Source organism: Leishmania donovani, chromosome 25 (genome assembly GCF_000227135.1).
Source record: "Leishmania donovani BPK282A1 complete genome, chromosome 25".
In the NCBI taxonomy this organism is placed as follows: Eukaryota; Euglenozoa; class Kinetoplastea; order Trypanosomatida; family Trypanosomatidae; genus Leishmania; species Leishmania donovani.
The window spans coordinates 507,413-534,814 of NC_018252.1; the positions used below are offsets into that span (position 1 = coordinate 507,413).

Consider the following 27,402-nt stretch of genomic DNA (forward strand, 5'->3'; position numbering starts at 1 on the left):
AAGGGCAGACACGCACAAGCCAGAGATGGCGCGTGAGGAGAGGGACGGGGGAAGCGCAGAGGCAGACATGAGTGGAGAGAACACAGAAAGGGAACGAGGTGTGTGCGACAGTGCGCACATCATCAAGTCCGGCGTGCACAGAGCGCAAGCTCGCTTGGTCGTGAGCTGCCCGCCTACAAGATTGGCGGTGCGGTCCGTTCGAATGCCGCCGCTCACCTCCGCGCCCGAGCGCAGGTTCCGTTCTGTCATTTCACGGCGCTGGAAGACGACGCCAAAAGAAACCAGTGCACGAATCATTACACACGCACAGAGAGACACCATCGACGACGTCACGGAACACAAGGAACGACGAGGATGAATCGGTGGAGAGGGAGAGGAAGGGGAGGAGAGGAGAAACACTGTTTTATTTCGCAACGCGTCTATTTCTCCGCCATACAGCATGGGGACAACGGCCCAGCCACAGGCCCCCGCACCGCGTGGCGCCAAGCAGCCGTAGACACGCGCCGCTGCAGAAATGCGCCGACCCAGTCAGCGAAGCGCGGCCTCCGCCCCAGACCCTCTACCCGCCCTCCCCGCCCTCCCCGCCCCGCAAGGTCGCCCCTCACGGCCGCTCGCCTTGTGCCCGGTCGCCACGTCGCGCATCCCTCGGGGCGCCTCGGGCTCCCCGAGCCAGGGCGCGGTGAGGGCCGGGTGAGATACGTTCGGGTCAGGGCGGCATACTGCCCATCATATGGTTCGCACAAACACGTTCACAGCTGCAGGCCTCCCCCACGCAGCGCCATCCAGGACATGACCGCCGACACCCGTAGCGATAAATCGCTCTGACTTCGCTACGTCGTAGGTACCTGACCCTGGCACCACGAGGGGTGGTCCGGCACTGACAGGGATAGGGGGAGGGGCTGCCTGGCTTCCCCGCAGAGAGGATGGAGGGGGGTGAACGCGGCCATGATGTGCCATGCCCGAAGGCGGCCCTCCTCTCTCTCTCTCTGTCATCCAAGTGAAATGAGGGTCGGAGGGAATAAAAGAACGGTGCGGATACGGAGAGGTGTGCATGCGGTGTCCACCCGCGCAGCCCCTCTCGTCTCCCCGTTCACGCCTGTCTAAATCACATCGCCTCCCTCCACAGCTGGATATGTTACCAGAATGCAGCGCCGCAGGGACGTCTGAATCGCGTCCCCGCGGAGCCCGCCATCGTCGCAGGCGGTGTGGTGCTTGCCTGGCTCCAAGAGCAGCTCCACCCACCGCTGGTAGGTGAAGGGGTACCACTGCAGCTGTTGCGCTTGGGCGATGATGTAGGCGTTCTCCTCGGCAAACTGTGCAGGGGTGCCACCGGCTGGGGTGGAACGGTGGTCCGATGATCCCGCCGCCCCGCCGGGGGCGATGCCTTCGGCCGTGCAACTGTTGGCATGGCTGCTGTTGGCCGTGGAGCCGTGCTTGCCTACCCCGCTGCCGTCAGCGCTTGGCAAGGAACCGGCGTTCTGCGCGCCGTTTACCGAGGCTGCAGCTGCAGCGCGCTCCCGGCACGTCTGCTGATACTGCTCAGCCGCTGCCTGCAACAACTTCTCCGTCGCGGAGACAAGCGTCGGCAAGCCGGCGAACCATTGCTCTTTCGTCATCCTCGCAAAGTCTGTGCCGCCGCTGCCGCCACCACCAGAGGTGAAGAGTGCCAGCTGTGACTCGAGGAAGACCTTCTCTTCGTTCGTGTAGATGTCCGTCATGGTAGCCGCGGCGGCGCCGCCGTGCTTGTGGCTGGCGCTGTTGGTCGCGCTGCTGGCTCCCACGCCATTGCCGCCAACCTTGCGTATCTTGCCAGCGGCGGCGCCGTCATCCTTGCCGGACGCGAAGGCGTTGCTCTTGCGCGGGCCCATCGGCTTTCCTCTTGTTCTTGACACCAGGTTTGTTAGACGACAAGGGAGCAGCAGCAGCAGCGCCGGCGATGATGGCAGCAGTTGCAGGAGTGGTGGTAGTGGTGCTACAGCTACCAAGGCGGACGAGAGGCAGTGGTCACCTCGAAGGAGAAGGAAGAGGGGAGGAGACAGAGAGGGATGCCCGTCAAGATGGAGAGAGGGAGAGAGGAGGCGGGGGTCAGCAGACGCGTTCGCGTGACACAACGCCGAATGATGTGTGCACGGAAAGCAAGAGACACAGGGCAAGTGAGGATGTGTGCGACAACGTGCACACAAGTACACAGAGAACTACAATGTATCGGAAAAAGAACGACTCGATCCAGCTGATGACGTGTGTGTGGGGGGAGGGGGGCAGTGCAGGAGTGTAGCCGTTGTGGTGGCCGTGGCAGCATGCGAAGATGATGAAGAGCGGAAGAGAGAGAAAGCGCATAAGAATATGCGGCATGGCGTGGATCAGGGAGGGACCCACACGCACGCGACAAGAGCTGCGGCGCACGGGCGCAGAGAGAGGAGGCAAGAGCATGCCCGGCCGTGCACGTGCATGTATGCTCGCTGGAGCACCATAACTAGGGTGGATAGATGTGTCTATGGTCGTTGCAGCACCGCTGTTGCGTGGAATCCCTCGAGGGCGCACATGCACACATTGGGTTGGGCGAGATCACACAGAAAGAGGGAGGAGGGCGCATACATGCACAAGGTAACAACTGGGCGCGCATCGCTACACTCGCCTATCCACGCAGCCATACGCACTCAGAGGCTTAGAAAGCACAAACAACAAGAGGGATTACACGAGTGTGCCCGCCGCCCGCCGCCCACCGCCTTCTGCACGCGCGGCCACGGTTAGAGAGGCGGGAAAGCAAAATTTTAAAAGGGTAGCGCAGAGATAAAGCGAGCGACATCCACAAACGAGGGGGAGGTGCCGCCGCCCACACACACACACGCGCGCGAACCGGCACACACAGGGCACACTCTCTGCCTGATGAAAGGCAGGAGAGACGAGCAAGGCGTTGAAGCTGCACGAGTGGCATGCGTGATGCTTCTCAGCGGCGGTGCGGCGTGGGCATCTGCAGCGGCCCCATCATCTGCATGGTGCCCGTCACAGGTACACTATAAGGAATGAGGTCGTCAATCAGATCAATATGGGAGAGGATCATGCGACGGCAGCAGTAGCGATCCAGATGCAGCGCATCCAGCGCCTCGGCCTCCGTGTAGTCCTGATCCAAAAGCCGCTGATACTGCTCGTAGAGGTTGCCAACCACCTTACCGCACGAGTAGCAACGCACTGGGATGATCATGATGCGAGCACGCGTTTGGCTGTGAGTGTGCGTGTGACGTACAGCAAGTTCGCTAGAGGGCAGAGAGAGAGCTCGATGTGGGCGCGAGAGGCGGGAGGGGCGGAAGAGTAGGCGTAGGACGCATGCATGCGTCGCACAACGCTTTCTTGGACAACATCAGATTCGCCTCGAAGGAACGTCACGAGGCACAGACAAACATGTAAAGAGCGCATGGACAAGCGTTGATGGGCGTACGTGTGTGGTACGCACCAGTCCGAAAAGGAAGAGAGGGAGGGGAACGAAATGGGAAGGCGGAGACGCGGTGAGACAGCGACAGAGCATGCTTGCGTGTTGGCCTTCGTGCGATCGTGTGAAAAACCTACTCGCACATTCATACATGAGGGCGAAGAGGGGTGCTGGCCACCACCACACCCCCTGTAGCCCTTTCCCGCGCAACGCCGGCAAAAACTTGAGCTTGCGCAGGTGCGTGAGCTCCCCCACGCATCCCTCCCCCCCCCCTTTCTTCCTGCAGCTGCGAGCTGAGTGCATCTAGCCTCGTCGCTTGCACAGTCAGATGAGCAAGCTGAAATGCACACAGGGGGCTGGGTTACCTCTTCTGGAGATGACTCTCGCGCAGGTCAAAACGCATCCCGTCCAGCCCCTCCCCCTCCCCGCCTCCCATTTCTTTCGGTGTGTTCGCACTCGCCTCTTATTTCGCTTTTTGTTTTGTTATTATTATTTTCCTTCTTCGAATGGTGGAAGAGACGTCAAAATGGCGGTGCGCCATCATACGCAAAACAGGCACACACATACACCCAAACATACATATATATATATATATATACGCATGCATGTATATCAAAACGCACTGCCTGTGCACACACGTCTGCGCGCACACCGCAAGGAAACACATATGCGCACAGACACGCCAGCGCAAGCCTGGGATTGAGGGCCGCATCTATGCGTCCTCCAATCTCCTCCTCCCCCACACCCACACACACACACACCTTCCCTCTTCCGACATTTGCCCCGGAGCTGTGACCGGGGAGCGGAGAAGAGAGAAGACAGTGGTTGGGAGGGGCGATAAGTCCGTGAAGCAAGCACGTGTACACTCGCACACGGCTGGGCGGGGTGCCGAGCACCTCGGGGGGAGGATGGGAGTTGTGCCTGTGTGCGTGTGTCGTTGCTATCGCCATCAATCATCCATCCATCGTATCTATAGAAAATAGTCCGGCGTCTTCTTCGACACCTGCGCTTCACCGCGTCGCGGAGCCGGGTCGAACTGAAAGAAGCACTTGTTCATGTGCTCATCGAGCTCCAGAAGGCCGGCGAGGTTGCCGCAGCGGTAGCAGTAGTTTGGCGCGCTGAAGATCGTGACGAGCTGATCCTGGTGTGTCCAGCTGTAGCCGTCCATGACAAGCTGATGCGCACGGGCGATCGTCTTGATCTTGTTGTTGTGGCAGAAGCCTTCGGTGACTCCTTGGCCGAAGGTGAAGCCGGCGCCACGGGGGCTGATGCCCCAGCCATCACGATCGTCCGGGTCCGACCACAGCAGATCGCACATCGGCCCCTCGTGCGGCACTTCCTGCACGCGGTCGAGGTTGCGGATGTGGCTGAATGTGTCGACCGTCGGTGAGAGACCACCGTGAAGGCAGAAGATGTCGTTCTCGACCAACGCTGTCAGGGGCAGGTAGTCGAACAGGTCCGTGAAGATCGTCCATACGTTGGCGCTACCGTACTTGCGAATGCACTCATCGTAGAAGCCATACACCTGCGTGATCTGGCGCGACTCGTGGTTGCCGCGGAGAAGATGTAGTCGCTGGGGGTATCGCAGCTTGTAGAGGAGAAGCAGCGTCACCGTCTCGACGCTGTAGTAGCCGCGGTCCACGTAGTCGCCCATGAACAGGTAGTTCGTGTCCGGCGGCAACCCGCCAATCTTGAAAAGCTCCAGCAAGTCGTGAAACTGGCCATGCACGTCGCCGCACACCGTGACTGGCGCTCTCACCGCGTGCACGTTGTTCTCCTTCTCCAGCACCTCCTTCACCTTCTCGCACAGACGCGCCACCTGCTGTTCGCTGAGCGGCTTGCATTGTATGACGTAATTAATCATCTCATCCAAGTCGAGGGCACTGCTGGACCCCACCGCCGATCCGTCGCCGGCCGTCGTCATGGTGCAGATGAAGTCGCTGGCGATGTTGGGGTTCGCAGTCGAAGTTTCACTTCTGATATCCCCGTCAAGGCGTCGGTTCCTTCCCTCGAGGTGGAAGCGATGCCTGTCGCTGTAAATAAGCGGGTGCGCGTCTAGGACGGAGGGGAGGGGGGTCAGAGAGTGGAGCGCGCAAAGAGGGGGAAGGAAACGGCGGCGCACGGAGCGGAGTGCGACAAATGGCTGAAAGAGAGGTCGAAAGCACACGCCAAATCGGGCGTACGCTGAGAGAGCAAGACAGTGCGAGACAGAGAGCAAGCGCCACACACACACACACACACACACATATATATATATATATACGTGTGCGCGTGCACGTCGGAGTAGGCGTGTGTCTCTCTCTGGATGGCGAGACCAACAGCAACAACGATGTTTTCAGAAACGTCAAGACGCACTTTACCCATTCAGGTGGGTCGTTCGCACCGGAGGACGAAGAGTGAGAGAGGGAGGCGGCACAGAGAGTGTGAGAAAGGGGGACAGAGGCAGGGAGAAAGAGAGGGCAGTCGCGCGATGCATGTCCTCCGAGCGAGTGCACGGGCCCGTGAGGAAGAGGAGGAGGGGGCGCGCAGGGATACCACTGTCGAGAAAGAGGAGAAACGGGGAGGGGTGCACTCTGCACCATGTCAAGCGCCTTCCGAATCGAATCGTTGGGCGCTTAGCACTGCATCGTCCCCTACCTCTCGGCAGGCTGTCGTTTCCTTGAAAAGCGAAGGCTGCGCTGCTGACCCGTGCCTAAGCTCCCCTCTCTTCTCTTCGGTGTGCATGTGTGTGTGTGTGTGTGTGTGGGTGGGTGCTTCACTTCTCTAAGCTGACCGAGCAGCCTGCACTCGTGTGCGTACATGAATACGCCCTTTCCTTCCTTAGCGTGAGAGGGAAGGGGGCGAGGGGGGTGTTGCACGCAGCCCATTAAGCGAGTCGGCACATTCGTCCCAGTCGGCCCGACCTCTTTGGGGAGGGGGGGGTGCGGCCGAGCCGCTTACACCGAGGGCCATACCGGGATGGCACAGAGCGCGCCTTTTTCATACAAGGGCGTGTCGGCGCGCGCGCACCGCCTGCGCTTGTGCATGCACGGACGAGAGTGCGGAGCCACCCGCCCTTCCGACCCAGCTTCCCGTCTCACCGTGTGGAGACATGAAGAGTGGGCGGGGTCGGATGGGCGGGGCTTACTCGGAAGCCGCCGGGCAGCAGCACCTGCTCCCCAAAACGCGCCTTCTACCTGGGCTCGGCCTCTCGCACATGCTGACTTGTGCAAGGCGCCGCCTCTGCCCCTCCTATGACTTGTACTTAGCGTGGTCGTGTGCGGCGCAGGTCCTCGAGTGGACGGCACTTGTCGCTACAGAGATGCGACATGGTCTGTGCACAGTCGTCAGGCGTATCGCAAGCTGGCAGCGCGGTAAAATACAGGGTGACCGCGATCTTCTTTAGAAAAAAACGGCGGCGACGTCGGTGTGCACGGTTTTTCCGTGTCTCGCCGCGTCGAAGCTGTCCGGGGTCGGAAACTGGTACCGGCTTGGGGCAGAGTCTGCCTCGATCGCGACGGGTCTGATCACGACCACCTCCACCCTGTGAGCCGGAGTCGGCACTACCTCATCCTGCGGCACCCCTCACGCACATGCGCGCACGAATCGGCGAGGATGGAGATCGCCAACAAATGGGGAGGAAGAGAGGAAGAGGGGGGTGGGTACGGCGACTTCATCGATGGGCAGATAGGCGTCTGTACGCTGCTTGTCTGTGCCTGGGGGGAGGGGAGGGCTGGAGCGGGCGGGTGCGCGATTCTCTACGAAGGAGAGACTGCCTGCATCAGTTGTGCAGCAGTTGCTCTGTCGCCAACGATAGCGGCTCTGTGATACACAGCGAAGGTGGCCGCGCGTGAGCGCGGAGGGAAGGAGGCGGAGAAACGGCCAGCCACTCCCACCCCTCCCCCTACCACCTCGAAAAGCGCAGAGCTGCGCATGCTTCATGGGAGGCACGGACGCGAGGGTTTGGCGGGGGAGGGGCGGATATGTAAAGAGCAACGGCAAAGAGACAATCGATGCTCGTACAGATATCGGAGAGGGGCCAGGCCGCCGAGGATGCCGGCACGCCCTCTCTCCCCTGCCCTGCGTGTACAACACCTACTCCGCAACACTGGGCCAAGGGCACAGGGTGGCCGACCGCCATTGAGCACACACGTCTGGTCCTTCCATTTTCTCTTCTGCTTTGGCTCCTCTTCTCCCTCGGTGGCATCAGGCCGACTCATGGCAGCAGCCAGTCCTCCTCGCAGAAGTCCGTCAGAGACAAGAGAGACGCGTCAGACACCGCCGCAGCAGCAGCAACGGCAGTATTAGTGGCGGTAACGGTGTTCGAGTGACCGTTGTGGCGGGAGATCGGCGACGCACTCGCCGCAGGAGACAACGCTGCCAAAGAGGTGGAGGGAGAGGGGCAGGAGGCCGCAGCTGCGAATGATGTCAGGGTCGGTTCACCCAAACAGCTCGGTGACGACACCCGCGGAGCATCGCGCCGTGCGGGCCCCACGTGCATCGTGGACGCTCGTACAGTGGAAGCGGCACCGGGTGCCTCGCCGGCGCCTTTTGCTAGTGCGGCGGCGCCCACCCTCGTCCGCTGCCGATGCCGCATCGCCGCACTGGTGCTTCTCTTTGTGTGGTCAATGTGCGCCAGGCGCGCCTGCCACCGCTGTTCCATGCGAATGCGCCGCTGTGCCGCGTGCAGGCGCCGCTCCACAACCACTCGCTTCTTCAACTCCTTCACAAGCGAGCCCCAGTGCAGGAGAACACCGCAGAGGGGGCACGGGCATGGCTGGGAAGGGATCAGACGACGGAGCGGTGATATCGGTGCCGGAGGCGCTTGCGAAAGCAGCGCAGGGCTTTTATCAGTGCCGTCTACGGTAGCCGCCGCCTCTGCCTCGGCATACAGCATCCACATCGCCAAGCAGCTCAGGTGACAGCGTAGGGTGCAGAAAGGTGCGCGGCTGCAGTACGCCACACACGAGGGCTGCAGCGGCAACGTGCAGAGACTGCACGGCAGTAGCCCGTGATGGAGGCGATGCTGCTCCTCTGCGTGGGCCCGCGCAAAGTCTACCTCGCCATAGTCCGCAAAGCGCAGTGGGATGCGGGGCTGTGGGGCGGGTGCCGCCGCTGGGGAGGAAGTGCAGGCAGCCGTGACGCCCCCATGGGGTGCATCCACTGCAAGTGAGGCGGATGCGTTGATGCCTGTATACAGTGGAGGGCACGATGCCGATCGCGGCGAAGACGCTCGTGGTGGCGGAGGAGAGGAGAAGGAACGCAACGCCGCACCGCAGCCGATACTGCTGCCTGGGCTCGCTTCCAGGACGCCGTCGCCTGCGCGCTCCTCACTGCGGTAGCCGAGAAGGGCCGGCGAGGCCGCCGTGTGAACGCGCTGCGGAGATGGCGTGCGCGACCCTGTAGAGGGGCAGTAGGGTGCGAACCGTCGTGTGTCCTCGTCGTCCGAGTCAGAGGCGAAGGAGGCGTTTGACCACTCCGCCCGCGCCGCTTGGGACAGCAACGATACATCATACGGACAGGAGGTTCCAGCAGACGCGCTCATATGGCTGCCCTCCTTCCCTGCTTCTCCCACGTCGACGCCCATGCCCACGCTTGGAAGCAGCAGGCACCGATCGTGACTCAGGTAGGCATCCTCGAAGGCCTGCCGCGTTGTGTCCTCGACGTGGAACAAGAGAGACGGGGTGAGCGGAGGGAGAAGGTGAGAAGCAGCCGTGGTGGTTGCGAGTGCGGCTGCCGTCGACGCATCTTGCAGTTCCCCTTTAGAGTCAAGCGCGGGCAACGGCGGTGTCGCAACACCGTCTGCCTGCCCTTGCAAGGACGAGCTTCTCTGCGAATGCTGTTGTGTGCCCACTCGCGGTGACGAGGCTCGCAGCCCTCCGCCCACGGCAAAGGCACCACGGCGTCTCGCCAGGAGCACCTCCGCCCTGGCTGCCGCCTCCCGTAGGAGTGCTGACTCAAAGATGTGCAGCGTCAGATCCAGCTGGCAAAAGAGGGAGGCGCGCACGAGGAGGTGCAGCGTGGCCACCGCATAGGGAAGCCGCCGCAGACCCGTGAGAATGTCGATCGCGTGCCTCAGTCGCGCGGATGCGGTCGGGTGCTGCCAGCACCACTCGAACTTCAGCGCGGCTCGATCGTCAGGGAAACCCGAGACACAGCACACGATCGTCCACGGCCGACCACGGCGACTCGTGCGTCGGGCGCCGTTCACGAGCTCGCCATTGTGCTGCCGCAGCCGTCGCAGGGGGTTCACGGTGTAGCCAATGTAGAAGTCGCCCTCGCACTGAGGGTCGAGACTGGTGAGCAAGTACACGCAGTGGAAGCGCGTGTCCATCAGCCGCTAACGACTCAGCGCATGTAGAGGGTGTAGGTGCTAAGGGTGTGCTTGTGTGTATACGCGCATGCGTTTCAATCGACCACGAAGCTCTTCTCTCCCGCTCTCTATGCCTGGGTTGCCAGTGCGGCGCTCACAGACGGAGGAGAGATAGAGAGCAAGGGAGTGCGAAAGTGCCTGAGCAACGAGGGGAAGAGGAGGACAACGACGACGAGGACAGGGGCAAAGAGCTCGGCATCACCGCCCGGCGACGTGCCTGGGTGTGCTAAAGGCGATGGCGCCTGTGAATGTGTGCTCTGGCGCGCATGCGTGTTTTTTGGGGAGGAGGAGGAGAAGGGAGAGGGAGAGGTTGATGAGGTGAACAGCGAAGGGCTCCCCAACACTACCAGCGGGGACATAGTGTCGTCACACCGGGCGGCTGTGTGCGCGTCTCCCGGCCCTCCAATGCGTCCATGAATGAGGCCGAAGATAAATAGAGCATCAGGGGAGACGCAAGGAGGAGTGAAAGAGATGGGAAGCAGTCAGATTACGGGCACCGTCATCGCCGCGGCTCTCCCCCTCAGTCCCCGTACTGCGCCTCTTCTTACGGGCCTGCACTTCTGATTACTAACGCGCCCAGCAGCGGCGTATCAACATGCACGCGCCACACAACTCGCCACGGACTTCTCCGCACACACACACACATACTTCACGTGCACGAAACTCGGCAAAGGAGAGAGGGAGGGAGGGGGAAAGGGAGGTAGACGGCAGCAGCACACGCACACACGTACACGCGACCAGTCGCAAGCAAAGCCGCTGGAAGGAGAGAGGACAAGAGGAGGCGAGGAAGAGTGGTTTGACACACAAGCGCGCGCACGCACGCACACACATCAAGTGAAGCCCAAAAAAAAAAAACGTATAGAGAGAGGAAAACGGCCGTATATTCAACGTGCACATCCACTGGCACCATTAGCGAGCTGGCGGCTTAGGCTGGCCCTCACCGCCATCACCCGCCTCCTGCGATGTGTCCCTCTCTCTCCCTCGCTTACCGGCAGCCCATCCACCTACCCCCCCCCTCTAAAACGAAAAACATGGTTACCATCACCATCACCGCCATCCACGGTCGTCGAAGGAATGCCAGCTCCGTTCACCCGGTCCAGGTGCATCAGCCTCATGACACGTGCGTCTGTATGGTACGGTGCAGATGCGTCAGGTACTCATCGTAGCCCATCTTGCTCGTGCCCATCTCCTCCTTGAGCTCCTTGAAGAAGGCGTCCTCAGAGCGCTCGCCGTGGTGAATCACGATGAGACGCCGCATGCCATCCTCGCGCAGCATGAGAGCGTACAGGACGTTGCGCAGGCGCTCACTGAAGCACTCCTCGCCTGGCCCTCCGGCTGCACACACGGATGCTGCATCAGAAGTGCCAAACAGCGTATTCGCGATCTTCGGCGGCACATTTTCGCCAATCCACATGTACACAAGCCGCGCTTGTTCGTCACATAGCACGTACGTGCCATCTCGCGCGACGCTGTCGAAGAGTAGCTGACGATGATGCGGCAGAATGCAGTTTCCAGTCGTCACGTCCAGCGTGCCGATCGTCGGGTCGCTCTCTAAGTCGTCCAGGCAGTAGAGGGACGGGTATAGGTAGCTGAGTAGCTTGTACGCCGGCATCGCCACGAGGTCGAATATGCTGGCCACTCGGTGGTCAATGTGCACGATGGTGCCCTCCGTCAGCGCGTCGGACTTCATCAGGCAGAGCAGATAGACCGGGAGCAGCTTCAGCCGCGGCGGCATTAGAAGCGTATTCTTTTTATCGCGGGCGGCGGTCTTGACGTCCTCGTACTCGCCACCCGACTTGTCCGAAGCGCAGTACTGGCGGTAGCAGGAAAAGGCCTTAATGAGGCGGTCCGTCATTCCCTGGCGCGCCTGCTGCGGGCCTTTGTTCACCGCCTCCACCATGATATCCTGGATGAAGCCGAACAGGATCGCCTCCAGGTCCATGTTGCGGAATAGAACGGTCAAGGAGGAGGCGACACGCAGCCGACACGACTGCACCCGCACCCGGCGGTGGCCAGAGCGAGTGGTGTACAGCAGCGCGGTCTGGAAATGAGCGTAGTTATCCTTCGGCAAATGGTCCTCGTGCGCGAACTCCACAAAAAACGTTGAGCCGCCCGTGATGCTGGCCAGGTCCATGTCCTGCACCGTCTGGGAGAGGTAGTGGCCCCGGTAGCGCTGCACATGGAGGCCGGTGCTGCAGCGGACGCGTAGGATGCCAGCGTACCCGGCCTCCTCTGTCAGCAGCTGCTGCATGGAGGCGCTCACCTTGGTGCTATCGACCAGTGGATCGTAGTTGCTAAAGAGAAAGACGCGACCGTTCGTCACGTGGCACACGTTTGACAACGTCACCAGCTCACAGTACCCCGTGGCGAACATGAACAGGTCAAACGAAATCTGCTGCCTCGCCGCCGCGGTTGCCGTGGTCGTCCAGAAACCTTCGATGGGTCGCAGCAGCTCCTTCTCGCGATCGGTGCCGTAGAGCCTGTGCTGCTCGCGAAGCACGATTTGCCCCATGCCGCGCTGCGGGTGCCGGCTTGCGCACATGATCACACGCCCGCCATGCTGACCCGCCAACACCAGCGTTGCCGCCTTCACCGCAGCGCCGAGCACACAGTCCGACTCGTCCACGTTGGCAACCATACGTGGCAGCCGACTCAGGAAGGCCTCCAGGCGCTCCAGCTCCGCCCCCACCTCCATCCAGCACAGGCTTGTGAAGGGCAGTGGCACAAACGGGTTCTCGACGTCCGGAACGCACATCTGCGGCATATCGGGGTGGCGGAAGTCGTAGAAGTGCAGCTGCGAGGCGAATGTGATGAAGGACACCTTGCACTCAGGCGTCAGCTCCGCCATGCGCTGCAGGGCAGCCCGAATCGCCTCCGCGTAGTCGGAAAGAAACCGCTGCCCCGCGTCGCGCGAGATATCGATGAGAAACAGGTGATGCAGCGGCCGACTGGGCAGTACAACATTGTCCTCGGTGCGCAGCGCGTACTCTGGGAAGTCGTCGACGTCGAACTCCACACTGCCGAAGCCCATTTCCGGGTGATCCGCCACGTTTACCCGACGCCCCATTCCATCAACGGCGTCCAAGTCGTCGCCGACGACATCGTTGGTCACCTCGCACAGCGGACACTCCCACTTGCGGCCCATCTCGAGAAGTCGGGCGTGACAGCTCATGTAGCCGCGGCAGCGGTGGCAGCGCACAGGCGGCTTTGGCTGCTTCACCAGCGGCACCACCTCCTTGTTGTGGAGCGGCTGACACAGCGGTGAGAGAATGGCACCGAAGGGGATGTGACTGTCCTTCACAAGTCGCTCCTCGCCCGGCGCACACAGCATGGACGGGCGAAAGAACTTCGAGTTGGCGTTGCCGTTGTCGAGGCCGAGAAAGTCGACAGTAGCGTAGGGCGGCTCGTTCGTGCATGTCAGGTACTCGATCGGTGCACCACTGTTGCGGGGGATGCTGCGCTCCGGGTTTGGCACGGAGCGCACGTTCACAATGCGCGTCGGCGGCTGTCGAGCCAAGGCGCGCAGCGGACGGTTGTTGCCGCGAACACCACTGCCCAACAGGGCGTCGCTGTACGGCTGAGTCGGCTCAGGCGGTAGCTGCTGCGCCAACGGTTCCGGCCTTGAGGAGGAAGGGGCTGGGTACGGGTCACTGGCCGCCGCAGCTGTGGATGAGGTGCTGCGCGGTGGCGGATATGCTGAGGCTGGCGCTGATGGTGCCGGCTGCCGGGATGGCGTGGGGGCGGCGGTAGCGGCTTGATAGCCGTAAGAATTGTATCCAGCCACGGACGGCGCAGGAGCGGAAGATGGTGACGCCGATGAGTTGATAGATGGCGCGTTTGCAGATGAGGCCTGCGCGCTCGTCGCGGCGCTGCCGTAGCTGCCGCCGTATGGGTACTCAGAAGCCGGTGCCGCAGCAGCGCTCGGGGCGGCGCCGGCCGTGTATCCGTAACTGTCATAGCTGTAAGACGATGGCGCAGCGGGAGCGGCCTGCTGCGCGGCACCGCCGTAGTAGTTCGCCTGCGCACCGTGGCCTTGATTGGGGTCATAATACGGCCTCGCAGCCGGCGCGCCTCCGGAGGCCGCAGCGGACCTGTAAGCCCCGTAGCTGCCATACCCGTCCCCGTACGGGTTCGACGAGTGGTCTTGTAGGTTGTACATGGAGCAGTGAGCACGCGCAAAACGCGCAGACGTCTGAAAAGTACAACGACGTGAGTGCGAAGAGGAAGGGAAGTGAGCCGGGTAGACGACCGTGCGAGAATGGGTGCTTGTATGCCTTTCCGGTGCTTTTACGTATCAATGACGGGATTCATAGAGCGAGTGCGTGCGCGATGCTGGGGATGCGCGAATGAGTGAGCAACGCGAAACAGAACAGAATGGCGGTGCGGCGGGGGAGGGGGGGGGGCGGAAAGATCGCGGCAAGTGTCGAAACGAGGAGGAGCAAGAGAAAGAGGGATGGTGTCATGCACGCCGGCGGCAGACAGCCGTGGCCACACAACAGCAACTCCAGAAAGCGCCCCGACCGACGTGCAACACAAACACAAGCAAAGCGAGAGAGACGCACACGGAAAACACGCGCCTGCACTACTTGAAACAGGTTCGGGTTGCTGCCGATGCGGGTGGTGGGGGGGAAGGGGCGTGTGCGGGTGGAGTCCGTGAGACGTAGAGACGGTGTTGAGAGAAAGAGGGCGAGGGAAGTCGCGTGAGTGTGTGTGTGTGTGTGCAGAGGGGCGGCGCCCACCTTCCCCCATCAAACTGTTGTAGACTGAGCAGCAGCAGCTTTGCACTGTGCACCAGCGACTCTCCCTCGCACATCGAGCGAGACAGACAGAGAGAGAGAGAGCCACACACTCCCATGCATTGGCACAGGCGCAGTGCGTGTCTGCATGCCTGAGCGCAGCATCCGCCCGTTATCATTTCGGGTCGTCGGCTCGGCTTTGCAAGCGCTCCCGAGGGAGACGCACCAGCGACAACACACAACCGAGTGTGTCTGTGTGTGTGTGTGTGTGGTGTGGTGTGGGGGGGGGGGTGAGGAGGGGGTTGGACAGGTGCCCACACAGTCGCAATAAAAATGAGAGAGGAAGCTGCACATAGAAGTTTTGTACATCGGTCCAGTAAGGAGGCAAAGGATAAGACGAACGAATGGGCGCCGTGAAGACAACGCTACACCTCTGCATCACGGCTGTCGCCACGCAGCACCACATAGGTCGGTGGCTGAGCGCCAGCGCCGACGACAATCACCTTGAACAGCGACTCGTACCGCACATCGGAGAACTCGGCAAAGGTGACGCTCACCTCAAGACTGCCAGGCTCACCGCCCAACGACGCGGCAGGGACGACGCCTTCTAGCGGACTAAGCGAGAACCGCGCCGGTTCATCCACGTATACGAGGTCCGGGCGACCCTCCGCGGGCGGCGCCACTGCAGGCATCTCCACGGCAGCGTTCACCTTACGCGTAATCGAGTCGCACTGACGCTGGGTAGACGAGACGCCGAACTGCGTCGTCGTCGTATTGGCCACCAAAAGACACTGTGAGACCGCAGGCGAGAAGACAGCCGCTTCACCGTAGCTCGTGCCTTGCCGCTGCTGAAGGCGGAACGTCCGCACCGTCTCCTCGTCGGTGTCAGTGACGGTGCGGATTTGGTAGGCCACCGGGACGGCACTCCGGTTGAGCAGCATAAACTTCTGCGTATACGCCACCTGTTGGCGGCCGTCGTGGCGCTGCTGGCCTGGGCGGAACCACACGACGCCAGGGCTGCACTCCAGCGACGGCCGTGTGAGAGGCACACGGAGAGGAAGAAGCTGGCAAGGTGCCTGGGCGCGGTCGTCGGGGGAGGCGCACGCGGTTTCAGCGGATTCGGACGTGGGCAGGAACTGCACCCTCAGCAGCCCCTCCACCGCAGGCGCCTTGTCCGACAGGGAGGGTTGTGGTGGTGCACTGCACACAGCTTCGCACGCCTGTCGCCACGCAGAGCTTCCTGTGTGTGCTTCAACCTGCACGTCAAGCGCATCCATGCTATGTAGCGTGTACTCGTGTTCCGCCGCACCAGCCGCAGCTGTCGCCAAAGCAGAGGTGAACAGTTCCGTCGACACATCATGGCCGGAGCGCCACAGGGCGCACCTCACGATGGAAAACAAGTTTGCAGCACCGCTGCTTTTGGCTGCGGGCAACGACAGGGCAAAGCGCAGCGACGAGCTGTTGCGGTTCGTTAACCTTATTGTTTTCGTGCAGAGCGACGCGGCCGAGGCAGCTGCTGCTGCTGCTGCTGCTGCTCGCCCTTCCATGTGCTGCACCGCTGGAAAACGGACACACCGCTGTGAGGGCTCGACGGTTAGGTGTGGCCGGCCGCACCGCGCTCGCAAGCGCAACTCGATCGACGTAAAGTACCGGCGGCTCTCTTCCTGCAGTGCGCGACGGCGGCTTGTCATGAAGGCCAGAAGCGCCTGCCTCTCCTCTGCCTCCCGCTGCAGCACCTCCAGTGGCATAACGGAGCCTGGTCGCTGCGAGGTGACAGTCAGCCTACCGCTGCTCTCATCGTCGTCGGAGTTGTCGCTGTCGCTATCAGCGCCGCTATCCGCCGGCTTGGCAGCTGCAGCAGCAGCAGTGGTGGCAGCAACTTTGGCCACAAGTGCGTCACCAGTCGCCGCGGTGCGGCTAGAGGCTCGCTGTGCTGCCTCCAAGGGCCATACTACGCGACCGCCACGCACCACTCGGCCGCCAGGGCGGGTACGCAGTGGCCGCATCACAGCCAGCTGCGCCACCGACAGGCTGGGTCCGGCTGAGCCGCCCGCCGCAGCCGTCGATCCGGCGGCTGAGGTTGCTCCACTGATGGAGCGGGCCACGCGCTGGGACGGGTAGCGGTCCGCGTAGCGAGCGTAGAAGTCGTCGACGAGGAAGATGTCGTTCAGCTCGCTGTGCGCCAGCACAGCGTGGACGCAGACACTGCCCTCCCACCAGTGCTCCGACGGCGGCAGCATTGCCTCCTCGCCGTCCTCCTCGTCTTCGCTATCATCCGCGGCATGGGCTGTGGGAGAACTCTTTGTGCCTGCGCTGCCGTGGCCCTTACCGCTATTCGAAGCAGCGTCGCCCGATGAGCCACCGCGGTCCTCATCGTACTCGTCCGCGTCCGACCCTTCTGTGAGCTTCGCCGCCGGCGTGAACTCCAGTAGCACATCCCGCTGCGAGTGGGCGGGGATGCGCAGCTGAAACGGCGTCGCTGTCACCCTCCCCACACGGTGACGCTCCTTCTCTCGATCCTCCACGTTCATGGAGCATAACCTGAGCTCCACCTGATCCGCCGGCGCGTTCGGGTCGACTGCGTGCACAGCCAGGCCAAGCGGGCACGGGAACACCTCCACCGTCACGTCCATGTCGCGTGACACGCGGTTGATGAGCCGAACTGACCTCCGTGACGTTCCAAGCGGCGCAATCACGGGCGGCATCAGCAGCACCTCCTTGCCGTCTCGCCCACCTTCCCTTACGAGCCCCGACGTGGTTGTATCGAGCACAATAGGCTTGCCGTACACCTCGTAATCGACAGGGATTTGAAGCCACGGCAGAGTCGCGCCAGCGCGCACGCACAGCTGCTCCGCGTAGCGACCGGGTAAGCTGCACAGCAGGCGGACAGGCAGCCGCACCTGGCTGTACGGGCCCAGACTGCCGGTCAAGGAGCCGAGCAAGGTCGCGCAGCCGCGACCGTCACCGAGAACCTTCTGCGCGGCCTCCACAATCTGCCGCTGCTGCTGCTGCACCGTTACGCCGCTCTGTACGCTCGTGATCCAGAAGGTCGGGTGCGTGGCGTCACCCTTGCTGCCGTTGCTGTTGCTCCCTGCTGCTGCCCTGGATGCCAGTGCTGAGAATGGCGATAGTGGCTGCTCCTGCGGCTTCTGCAGTTGCATTTGGGTGGTCTTTCGGCTGCTGCCTGATGCACCGGCGCGGCTTGCTTGCGTGCTGCTGCTGACACTGCGACTGGCCCCCCTCTCCGCCCTCTTGCGCCGCTTGTCCAGAATGTCCTGCGCACCCGGCGCCTCCATCGGCAGTGGCGTGAAGTGCTTCGCACGCACGTCGTAGTTCGCCTCGCAGCCAGTGTAGTTCTCCAGCATCACCGTCAGGGAGCGGCGGGAGATGGGGACGTCATCGGGTATGTAGTCGACCAAACTCAGCGCTGCGCAGTAAGGGTGTGCCACGAGAGTGGTTGCCTGCTCATCGCACATCACTGAGCCATCCAGTGCGGCAGTGGCACGCGCGCACAAGGCAGCCTCGAGCGCGTTCCAGAGAAGTGCTCGCACGTATGCCTCTGTGGACATACGTACCGGCGAAGAAGCTACTCCACGGTCGTTCGGCGACGCTTCCGGTGCTACGTCTACGGAGACGGCCAGCGGCTCGACGGTGTCACACCGCACCTCCACAAACAGCGCCTGCCGGCTGCGTTTCGACACAACGCCGAGCAGGGTCGAGTAGCAGTCCTTGGCCCTTGCCGCAGTAGCCGTATGCCCCTGCGAACTCACGAGCGACGCTGATGTGTCACGCCGATCGTCTCGGTTCACAAGTGCAAGAGAGCAGACTTCGAAGCGGCAGCGCACCGGCACTGTCAGCTGCTCCCCGGCGCGTAAGACGTGCTCAGCCTTGTAGTCTAGCTCCATGTACGATGGCACCGGGGTTGCCGGAATGACAGTGAAGACGGTGTCGAGCGCAGACCGGTTCGACACGTGGAAGGCTCCGGACTGCCACACGCCTTCCGGCACGACGCCGAACTGCACGACGGGATCCTCAATGACGAGCAGCGGCTGCTGAATCGTTGCGCGCGTCTCGATCGCGACCGACGCGCCGCCGTCACGTACGGTGAGCTCGAAAAACGTCTGCGCGTCCTCGGTGGAGACGACCTTGCGGTACACTGTAACCTCGACCGTGTTGCCAGCGCCGAGGCGGCACGATTCGGGAATGAACACAAAGCGCGGCGGGTGGCGCATGAGCGGGTCACAGAGGTCGAATACGACAGGGATGGAGTTCGGGTTCGACACGGTGAAGGAGGCCGCCGCTTCCTGGCCGAGCTCGATCAGCCCAAAGTCCAGCAGCTCAGCGCTGGTCATGACAGTCGGGCCAACGCCGGTGGCCGTGACATGCAGAGCGTAGTAGCCCCAGTCCTCAGCGTGTTGCTGCTGGTGCACGTCCTCCACGGCTGTCACTGTCACGGGCAGCGTCCCTCCTCCGTTGCCGGGCGTTGACGCGGGCTTCGACAGCGTCCTCGCGCCTCCGCTGGTGCTGTTGGCCGTGAGTGGACGCTTGCCGACCCTCAGCGTCGTCCTCTCCTGCGGTGGCGAGGTCAAGAGTGTGCGTCGGCGCGCCGCACCGGCGCCGGTGGCCCCTCGTGGGTTTGCCGGCAAGGATAGTGACGTACACTTTGAGAACCCGCCTGTGGAAGCGGTGCTCACTGCGGCCAAACGCGCGCACAGCAGCTCGACCTCTGGTACCCAGCACGGCACAACGGCGTAGTGCGGCCCAATTGCCTCCAGCGTGAAGTGGACAGTGATGGTTACCGTGCTGTGCGGTGGTATTCGGCCCTTGCGAGGCTGGCACTGCACGGAGATGCCGTCACTGGCTGCGAAGGAGGCGCGCCAGCGCTCATGCGTGAGGTCGGTGCTCGTGTGCTGAGCTAGGTATGCATGCTCCTGGACAGAAGCAGCGAACTCGGCAGCGGTTGGGTCCAGCACGAAGTGCATCTCAATGGGCGAATTGTTGTGCAGCGACACCGTGCGCGTTGTTCGGGACTGGATGAGGCACTCGACGCGCTCCTCGAGCACCGCCGGGTCAATGGAGAGGGTGGGCAGCACCGGCTGCTGATAGGTCAAGAAGCCGGTGGCGAAGACGGCGTCAGCGCTGGCGTGACCATCGTGCTGGCCTTGCGCGGTTCGAAACCGTGCGAAGACGGCGATAGGATCCAGGTAAGTCATCTGAAGTCCATCGGGAAGCGCCGCCGCACGTACAGCGTCGTCGGCGAGAGGGCTGCCACTGTCTTGCGTCGAATCATGCAAGCCGCAAGGAATGGGTCGATTGCGGCGGTACAGCTCCAGCACCTCCGCGTCCACAAACGGTAGCTTCGCTGCATTCCGCGGCGCGGTGGGGTCGGGCATCTTGTCGAGGAAGAGATTGTAGAGCGTCTGCAGCGGCTGCAGTGTGCGCGGCGTCACGGTGAGGATGAACGTGGTCGTGCTCATCGGCGGCAGTACTCCAAAGGACGGTGTGATGTGAGAAGTCCTGCTGGCGCCCACACCGACGGCAGTAGCTTCGGTGGAGGTGGTGGTGGTGGTGGTAAGCTGCAGCCTCGGGGTACACGCCTGGTCTCTCTCGTCCGTACCTCTCTGATCCTCCTCCGTATCGCTGCCGCTCTCCTCCGTGAATGGAGGCTCGCAGCCGCGCCAGTGATAAGGCAGCGCGACGGCGCAGTCGTTGCTCACCGTCACCGGCACCTCCGTCGGCACACCTGGTATCGTGCCCCTCAGAAGGATGTGGAGTGGCACCTCGCTCTTGCACTGCTGCCACTGCGGCACGGCACATTCCTGAACCAGCTGCGGCCCAAGCGAGGTAATCCTAACACGCGGCGCAACACCGACGCCGAAGAGCGCCAGTGTATGCTCTGCAAGGACGGGGCTGTCTGCGGCATCGCTGGCGCGCACCGCCACCGTCAAGCTTGCCTCACATGGGCCCTCCGACAATGGACAGAACGACACGTGGAGTGGCATAGCGTGGCTGGGAGGCAGCGTCGTGGACACCACCGCCGGCACCGACACGGTAAACTCCGGTGACGAGCTCAGGACGTGCACCACTGCCGTGGAACCTGTGTTCTCGAGGTAAAGCGTCTGCTTCACTTCGGCGAGGAGAAGCACCTCGCCAAAGGCCACGACTGCTGCGGAAGAACCGCTCACGTCGAGGCGCACTGAGCGAGAGGCAAGTGCGTCATGAGTGATGAGCGGTGGCGCCTGTGCAGCGGCAGACCCTCTTGCATCCATCGCATTGGCGCCGTCGTTGGTCTCTTCCTCTGCCTGAACCACCGGCGCCTGGTCGGGCACCAACTTCTCCGTGCCTTCTATGGACCTCGTGACGGCCGCAGTGGGGCTGCGCCACCAGTCAAAGTGCGGCAGCACCACCCGCGCCTGCAACGGCACGGACATGAACCGCCATTGCGCGCCCTCTCCGGTGCGATCATTCAACTCTCGCGTCACGCCCATCTCCAGCACCGTATCCAACGTCGCCGTGGACGCCTCGAAGGAGGTGGGGCAGAAGACAACCTCCACCTCTACGTAGCCGCCGCAGTTCAGCGGCGACTCTGGCGCCACCGTCGCCGCAGCAGCAGCGGAGGGTGCAATGCAAACGGAGCGGTACGTAAGCCACGGGTGCGAAGCCGGCTTCAGACGCAGCCGGGTTCGGTAGGCATTGTTATTCACAAACCGGACGACCTGCCGGCTCGGCACCCCTACGCAGGCAGAAAGAGAGAGATGGCCGCCAGCGATGGAGCACTGGACGCCATCGAGAGGGTTCGCAGTCGACAGAGCAAAGGCACCGCCTCGCACTGAAGACAACGCCGGCAGAGTCCGTCCCTTCTGCCGAGGGTTGCTACTGCTGCCACCGGTGGTGACCCGTTTCTTGGTGCCCGGCTGCGTCTGTGGCTGCTTCTGCGTCCGAAAGGAGTGCGCTGGCCGATGCTCTGACTCCCTGCTGTCACTACTCTCTGCATCGCTTGCGTGAGGAGGTAGCAGCCGCGGCGCGGCGCAGCACGCTGCCGCTTCAAGCAGGGGTGGCAGCAAACTGCTGCTAGCGGTAGCGGCTGGCCTCTTGCTCGTCATCCCTGGCTCGTGCGTGCGCAGCTGATCGTTCAGCGCCGCCACAACGTCCGCGGCCTCGCAACTTTCTCTTTGCACATCAGCGGCAAACGTGTTCGTCATGGCGGGGCGATAGCCGTACTCCTTCTTCAGCATCTCGTTGTATTCCACTGCGAACCGGTGGGCGTCGATCATGAACGGCGGCGGTACCGCGAGCGACGATGCGTCCTCCGCCTCTTGGCGGCTGTGACGGGCGCTCGCCGACACGGCAGCGCCGCTTTTGTCTGCGATGCGCGCGCGAGCGACCGCGGCGCTATCGGGGCACCCCAAACGGCCATCCCTCCTCGCCTTCTGCCGGGTCGGGGCAAGGCTGCTCAGAACGGCGCCGCTCCGCTCCGATGTGCCGCGTAGCGTGGTCGTGGTTGTCCCTTCACTGAGCGCGAACGACGCTCTGCGGCGCTTCAGCGCCGAATACGGGGCTGGGTGGGGCACAGACGCGGCGCGTGGCGCCGCCGCTACTGGAGCGGGTACAGCGGGAGCTGCGGCGAACGTGGGGACTTCGAGCACTTCACGCAAAGCGTACGCGCCGGCCGGCTTGCTGGTGAAGCGGCGCAGCTCATGCGCTTCTCTTTCCAAGTACAGCTCCACTTGCCTCTGCGTGCTGCTCAGCTGATCGGCGTACTGCACGGCGAGCTGGCGCGCTGGTCGTCGCCGCTGGGCTGCCATGGCAGCCTGAATGTTTTGCTGAAGAAGCGCCTCACGCTTGGCATTAAAGAGAGCCACCTCAGACTGCCTCTGCTGATGTGCGTGCTTCGACCTGGGCCGCTTCGTGCTGGACCGCGCAGACGACGGCGATGACGACGGCGGTGTCGGCAACGACTTCGCATTGGCAGACCGCGACAGCGAGACAGCCGAGGCGAGGTGCGGGAAAACGTCCGGGAGCTCCTTGAGCAGCTGCGCGTCCACCTCCGCCTTGCATCGCGCCTCCAGCTCCTGCTGCGACTGCGCCTCGAGCTGCTCATGCTGCTGCTGCAGCTCCTGCAACTCCTCCAGTTCACTCGCGAAGCACTGGTAAGCCTTTTGTGCCCACGAGGACACGATGGTGAGGTCTTCCTCGATGTTCATAGCGGCAGTTGCAGCAGGAGAGATAAGATTGAAAAGGGAAGAAAGGCTGAAGAACGCGAAGGCACTGCTGAATGCCCTGCGTGGCCGCAACTAATGGCGAGCTGCGCCAAGTGTTGTTGGGGGTGAAGTTGGGGAGGGGAGCTGCTGCTTGCAACTCTCCCTTGCGGAGACGGTGTATCTGCAGCTGTGTGTGTGTGTGTGTGTGTGTGTGTGTGTGGAGGCAAGGGAGATGAGGTGCATGTGCAGAAGTTGTGGTTTTCAGAACAAGGAAGAGACAGAGCGGAGTTGGCCAGGAGAAGAGGATCATCGAAGGCGGCGACGTGGGGGAGACGAGGACAGGGAGCGGCTGGCGCTCTGCGGTAGGACCTCTCATCTTGTGAAATAGCACTTGTAGGAACATGTGTCCTTGATGGGCTCGTGCTTTGAGGACGAGCGCATGGGTGAGCATACGTGAGTACCCTAGACAACGCGCTACCAACTTCCGCCCTTCCTTCCGTACGTTCCCTGTGTATGCTTGGTTCACGTAAGCGCATCCAGAAGATGCCCGCGCGGCTTTAAGGTACGGTGGTGGTGGTGCATGTGAGGAGGCGACGCAGCCTTGTTGATTCTCACGCATGCGTGTTGGAAGGGAGTGGGAGTCTGTGTGCCCCCGCTCCCACTACCGCCGACCGATCTGCTCCTCTTATCCTTTATGGCCAATATTTCGCTTCCTCTGCATCTATGGCGCTTAGTTGTACCGGTGCACAATGTCCGTTGTGTGAGTGTGTGGGTGTGTGTGTGTGTGTGCAGCATGCGCGCGCCTCTCTCGCTGCTCACCTCAAAGATCATCACCCCCACCAGCGCGCAAGGACGAGGAGGAGGCAGGAAACCCGGCATCAGGGAAGGAGGTCTCATGCGCCTCGAGCAGCTCAGCAACTGCCACCTGAAACTCCTCGAGTCGCTCGCGCAGCCCCTCCATTGTGGCCCGTGCACGCTGCTCTGCTTCGGACAGCGTAGCGGCCGACCCCGTGCTCGCAGACGCCTGTGATGGTCCCACGCCATCTTCCATAAGCACAGCCTCAAGAGTCGCGGCCGTAAGTGAGGCGGCGTTGTCTGCGGCCGCAGCGCCCGCGGCATCCCGCGCTGAAATTTCCTCTGCTGCCTTGACGCCAGCCGTCAGCGCCGGCTCCCAGGCCGACTCCATCTCGGCCCACGGAATAAAGGCGAACAGAGCGTCGATGTGCTGCTGTACACTTGAGCGGACAAAGCGGTAGCACAGCGCTTGACGCACCTCCATTGCCGCCGACTCGTGCGCCCACTCGTCGCCGCTGCCTTCATGGTGGAGCGGTGCCGCAGACCCCCTCGGGGATGCGGCAGCAGCACCGTCGGTGTTTGCGCTCGGCATCGACAACGGCAACGGAGGCGGGCGCACAAGAGGGAGGTCGCGCACGAGCGCATGGCACGACCGCAGCACCATTGTGCTCCACACGAGTGCCGCGCATGCGCGCTCAATGTGCTTCGCCATGAACGGCGAGTCAGCCAGCACAGAGGCGAAGGTCGACTCCACCTCTTTCAGCGGTTTCCGCTCCCCCGCGCTGCTGCTTGCGTCACTCGTGTTACTCAGAGCCACGGCATGCGCGTCGTAGGCTCTGGCTGTAGCACCGCCGTTGTTCGACGTGAAGAAGAAGCCTTGTGGCTTGCCGTGTCGACGGCGCCGCTTATGCTCCTGCGCCTCCGCCTTCTCCGTCACTGCCGCAAAGGGGCAGGAGAAGCACTGTGACACGCGAGGGAACGCTTCGAAGGGCAGCAGTCGCACCCGCACACGCTTTGGTCGGCGACAGCCCATCTGCTGATAGGCGCCGTTGCTGAAACGAGGGTAGGGCTGATGCAGGCCCAGCGGTGCGGACGCCGGATCAGAGCTGCTGTCAGGATCACCAAGTCGGTGATTTTGGCACACGAGGGAGTCCTCGTGCTGGGTGCGCTGCGCCTCTGCCTGCTCCGCAGCCAAGGCGGCGTGTTGATGCAGTGAGTCGCCCACGTGCCGCACCACGTCGCCGAGGGACTCCGCAACGATGCGCACGAGTAGGGCGGCGCAGAGCCACAGAAGCAGGGGTTTGTACACCTCCTCCTTGACCTCGTCCACAAAGTGCAGAGGTGCGGCGTGCATGCTACTGGACGTGCTCGATGCCGTCGGAAGTGTGTGCGGGTAGTCGGCATGCGGGTTTCTCGTCTGCTGCAGTGTCGAGTCTGTCGACGTCGTGAAGCCGCGCAGATGATCAACGAGAGCGCGCAGCACATCCTCCTTAAGCCCAAGTGTGTAGCGGAAAAAGAGGTACTTGGCAGCGTACGGCGCCTCGCTGACCGCGTTCGGCAGCCGCTCCGGTAGGCGCTGCGGCCCACTGGCGGCGATGGCGAGGCTCATTAGGTCGAGCCAGTCCAGGAAGTATCCGCGGTTCAGCAGGCGATGGCTTTGCTCGGGCAGCCGGGACCACACCTTCGCCACGAGGAACGGCGCAGCGTCGTCAAGGTAGTGGAATAGGAGCGCGTCTGCGAGCGCGGCCTCCGTGTACAACGTTGGCGGCGACCTGCCGGCAGCGGCTGACGCGGAGCTCAGTGCGGACGTGTCGATGTCGGGTGCGGCAACGCCGGGCAGCTCCCGCACGAGCGCGAGGCGCCGTAGACAGCGAAGTAGCTCGAGGCACTCCGTATCCGAGTAGCCGTTGTAGTTCTCTCCCATCGCAATGGCAAGTGAGACCGCCAGCGCCGGCTCCTCCACCTCTACCGTGGCCAGCGCCTTGAGAAGCAGCAGCGACAAGCGAGGTGAGAGACCTACGGTCGGCACTGCTCGCGCACGGCGGAGAAGCTGCAGGGCGCTCTGCGCGCTGGCCGCATCGCGGTGCTCTCCCTTCCACCGCAGGGTCATGAGTGGTGCGCTTGGGCTGGTGAGAAACGGACCGTGAGACACGTCCAGTACCAGCGACGGTACCGTGTCAACACCGCTGAAGCCCAGGGTGGACCGCGTGTGGGGTCGCTTTGGCTGACCAGACTTGCGCCGCACAAGCGGAGTGCGCCGCCTGATACGCACCGGTGTTCCGGTAATCATGACGACCTCCCCATCCTCAGTAGAAATGTTTAGGTCACAGCTGTGTCGCCCCCGGCCGCCGCCCACGGCTGACTCGCGCGGCGAAAGCGATGTCGACGAGCTTAGCGGCGATGGGGCCACCTCCGTGAGATACGGGCGGCAGTGCTTCGTGGTGCTAAAAAGGCTCTCCGGCACGAGACTCGTGCAAAGGACTCCGTCTTCGCGATCCCAGGCAAAGCGAATCTCGAGCAGTCGCTCCACCACGTGGTCCATCGAGTCGTCGCCGAGCTGGGTCGGGGTAGGCTCCAGCACATCTTGCCGCTTGTGACGCGTGCGCACCCTGCCGCCGGCGCGGTCCCATGGCGTGCCCCAACTGCGCGTCGGGTCCGTCATCATGCGCACGGCGTCAAAGTTGCTGATTAAACCCGACGTCCGTGTGATGGGGAGACGCGCGAGAGGAGAGAGACGGTACTCCGTCTTGAAGTAGTTCGCGAACGGCCGCTTCGACTTCTTCAGCGCCTTGCGGCTAGCGTGTTGGCGGGCTGCAATACCGGCGTCAAGCTGCTGGTGCGACGTGAGCCCGGGCGACATCCAGGAACCTGGAAAGCGTGGCCTCGCTCGCGATGAGGTCGTCCACCGCCCCACCGTCGTCTTCATGGAAGTGCCGAGGGTAGCTGTTCGTCTCGCCGTCTTCAATGAGATTCAGTGTCGCGGGAGTAACCAGACAAGGGCGACGGCGAAGACGAAAAAAAAAGGGGTGATGCGTTGGCGACTATGAAGCCCTCAAGGTGCGGGTGACACGGGGTGCAAGTATATCAGCGAACAGGTGAGCGGGCAGGGGAACAAGCAACACAAGTCAAGAGAGAGCGAGAAGGCGGTTGCATACGACGCTTCGCGTGATACCTCCGCCTCCCTCCCTCCTCTCCCTCTTCTCGTGTGCCCCCTTGCTTTGTCGGCCTCGTTTCTGACTTCTCTCCGTGAATGGTACGCTCTATGCGATATTGTGGAGATGATCAGCTGTATGTGTGTATGTGTGTATGTGTGTGACGACTCTTGAGTATTCTATGGCGCAAGCACGAACGCACGGACACTCTACACAGGTGATCCTGTATCTGCGGCGTGTAAGTGGCCCACTACGGGTACTAGGGCTGTCCTCTACCGTCCTCACCCTTGCACTGAATGCAGAAGGGGGAGGGGGTGTGCGGCACTCCTCGGAAGGATGCCACCCAGCACGTCTCCGTGCCTTCGCTGTGTTGCTCTGTATGTGCCTTCGTCGTCGTTTCGCTCGCTCCTCTCGCCTTTCAGGTGCAGCGCTGTCCAAAAGCAACAAGCGGGAGAGGCTGCGCACACGTCAGCTGGAGACCAGTAAGAAAGGGAGCGGCGGTGTTCGAACAAACAGTGGGGAAGCGCAGAGACATGCGGTCTTTTGCATGTGTGAGCACGTGCACGCGCTGTGACCGAGGATGCCGCGCGGGGAAAAGAATGAAGATGGCGCGCCTGCTTTGTCGAGGTATGTCCAGGAATGAAGGCGTCTGCGTGAATGAATGTCGATGGTGCAGGTAACGCGCAGGCGCATGCACCTAAACACGGACACACGGGACGATGGGTTTGGAGGGGGGAGG

At 62.5% G+C, this 27,402-nt stretch overlaps 7 protein-coding genes across 7 annotated transcripts; all 7 read right to left on the bottom strand.

The window, feature by feature from the left end:
* Nucleotides 1–1,100: 1,100 nt before the first annotated feature.
* LDBPK_251340 (hypothetical protein, conserved) lies at nucleotides 1,101–1,868 on the bottom strand (the record flags this gene model as incomplete). Its single annotated transcript, XM_003861416.1, has 1 exon — nucleotides 1,101–1,868. The coding sequence occupies one exon, from the start codon at nucleotides 1,866–1,868 to the stop codon at nucleotides 1,101–1,103; it is 768 nt and encodes a 255-aa protein (XP_003861464.1).
* A 1,079-nt stretch (nucleotides 1,869–2,947) lies between these two features.
* LDBPK_251350 (DNA-directed RNA polymerase ii) lies at nucleotides 2,948–3,202 on the bottom strand (the record flags this gene model as incomplete). The annotated part of the gene is made up of 1 exon (XM_003861417.1): nucleotides 2,948–3,202. One exon carries the CDS (start codon nucleotides 3,200–3,202, stop codon nucleotides 2,948–2,950), a length of 255 nt encoding a protein of 84 aa, XP_003861465.1.
* A 1,195-nt stretch (nucleotides 3,203–4,397) lies between these two features.
* LDBPK_251360 (serine/threonine protein phosphatase, putative) lies at nucleotides 4,398–5,351 on the bottom strand (the record flags this gene model as incomplete). Its single annotated transcript, XM_003861418.1, has 1 exon — nucleotides 4,398–5,351. One exon carries the CDS (start codon nucleotides 5,349–5,351, stop codon nucleotides 4,398–4,400), a length of 954 nt encoding a protein of 317 aa, XP_003861466.1.
* A 2,271-nt stretch (nucleotides 5,352–7,622) lies between these two features.
* LDBPK_251370 (hypothetical protein, conserved) lies at nucleotides 7,623–9,740 on the bottom strand (the record flags this gene model as incomplete). The annotated part of the gene is made up of 1 exon (XM_003861419.1): nucleotides 7,623–9,740. One exon carries the CDS (start codon nucleotides 9,738–9,740, stop codon nucleotides 7,623–7,625), a length of 2,118 nt encoding a protein of 705 aa, XP_003861467.1.
* Nucleotides 9,741–10,890: 1,150 nt separating this feature from the next.
* LDBPK_251380 (protein transport protein Sec24C, putative) lies at nucleotides 10,891–13,938 on the bottom strand (the record flags this gene model as incomplete). The annotated part of the gene is made up of 1 exon (XM_003861420.1): nucleotides 10,891–13,938. One exon carries the CDS (start codon nucleotides 13,936–13,938, stop codon nucleotides 10,891–10,893), a length of 3,048 nt encoding a protein of 1,015 aa, XP_003861468.1.
* A 1,002-nt stretch (nucleotides 13,939–14,940) lies between these two features.
* LDBPK_251390 (hypothetical protein, conserved) lies at nucleotides 14,941–22,719 on the bottom strand (the record flags this gene model as incomplete). The annotated part of the gene is made up of 1 exon (XM_003861421.1): nucleotides 14,941–22,719. The coding sequence occupies one exon, from the start codon at nucleotides 22,717–22,719 to the stop codon at nucleotides 14,941–14,943; it is 7,779 nt and encodes a 2,592-aa protein (XP_003861469.1).
* Nucleotides 22,720–23,536: 817 nt separating this feature from the next.
* On the bottom strand, nucleotides 23,537–26,437 carry LDBPK_251400 (hypothetical protein, conserved; the record flags this gene model as incomplete). Its single annotated transcript, XM_003861422.1, has 1 exon — nucleotides 23,537–26,437. One exon carries the CDS (start codon nucleotides 26,435–26,437, stop codon nucleotides 23,537–23,539), a length of 2,901 nt encoding a protein of 966 aa, XP_003861470.1.
* Between the last annotated feature and the right edge of the window lie 965 nt (nucleotides 26,438–27,402).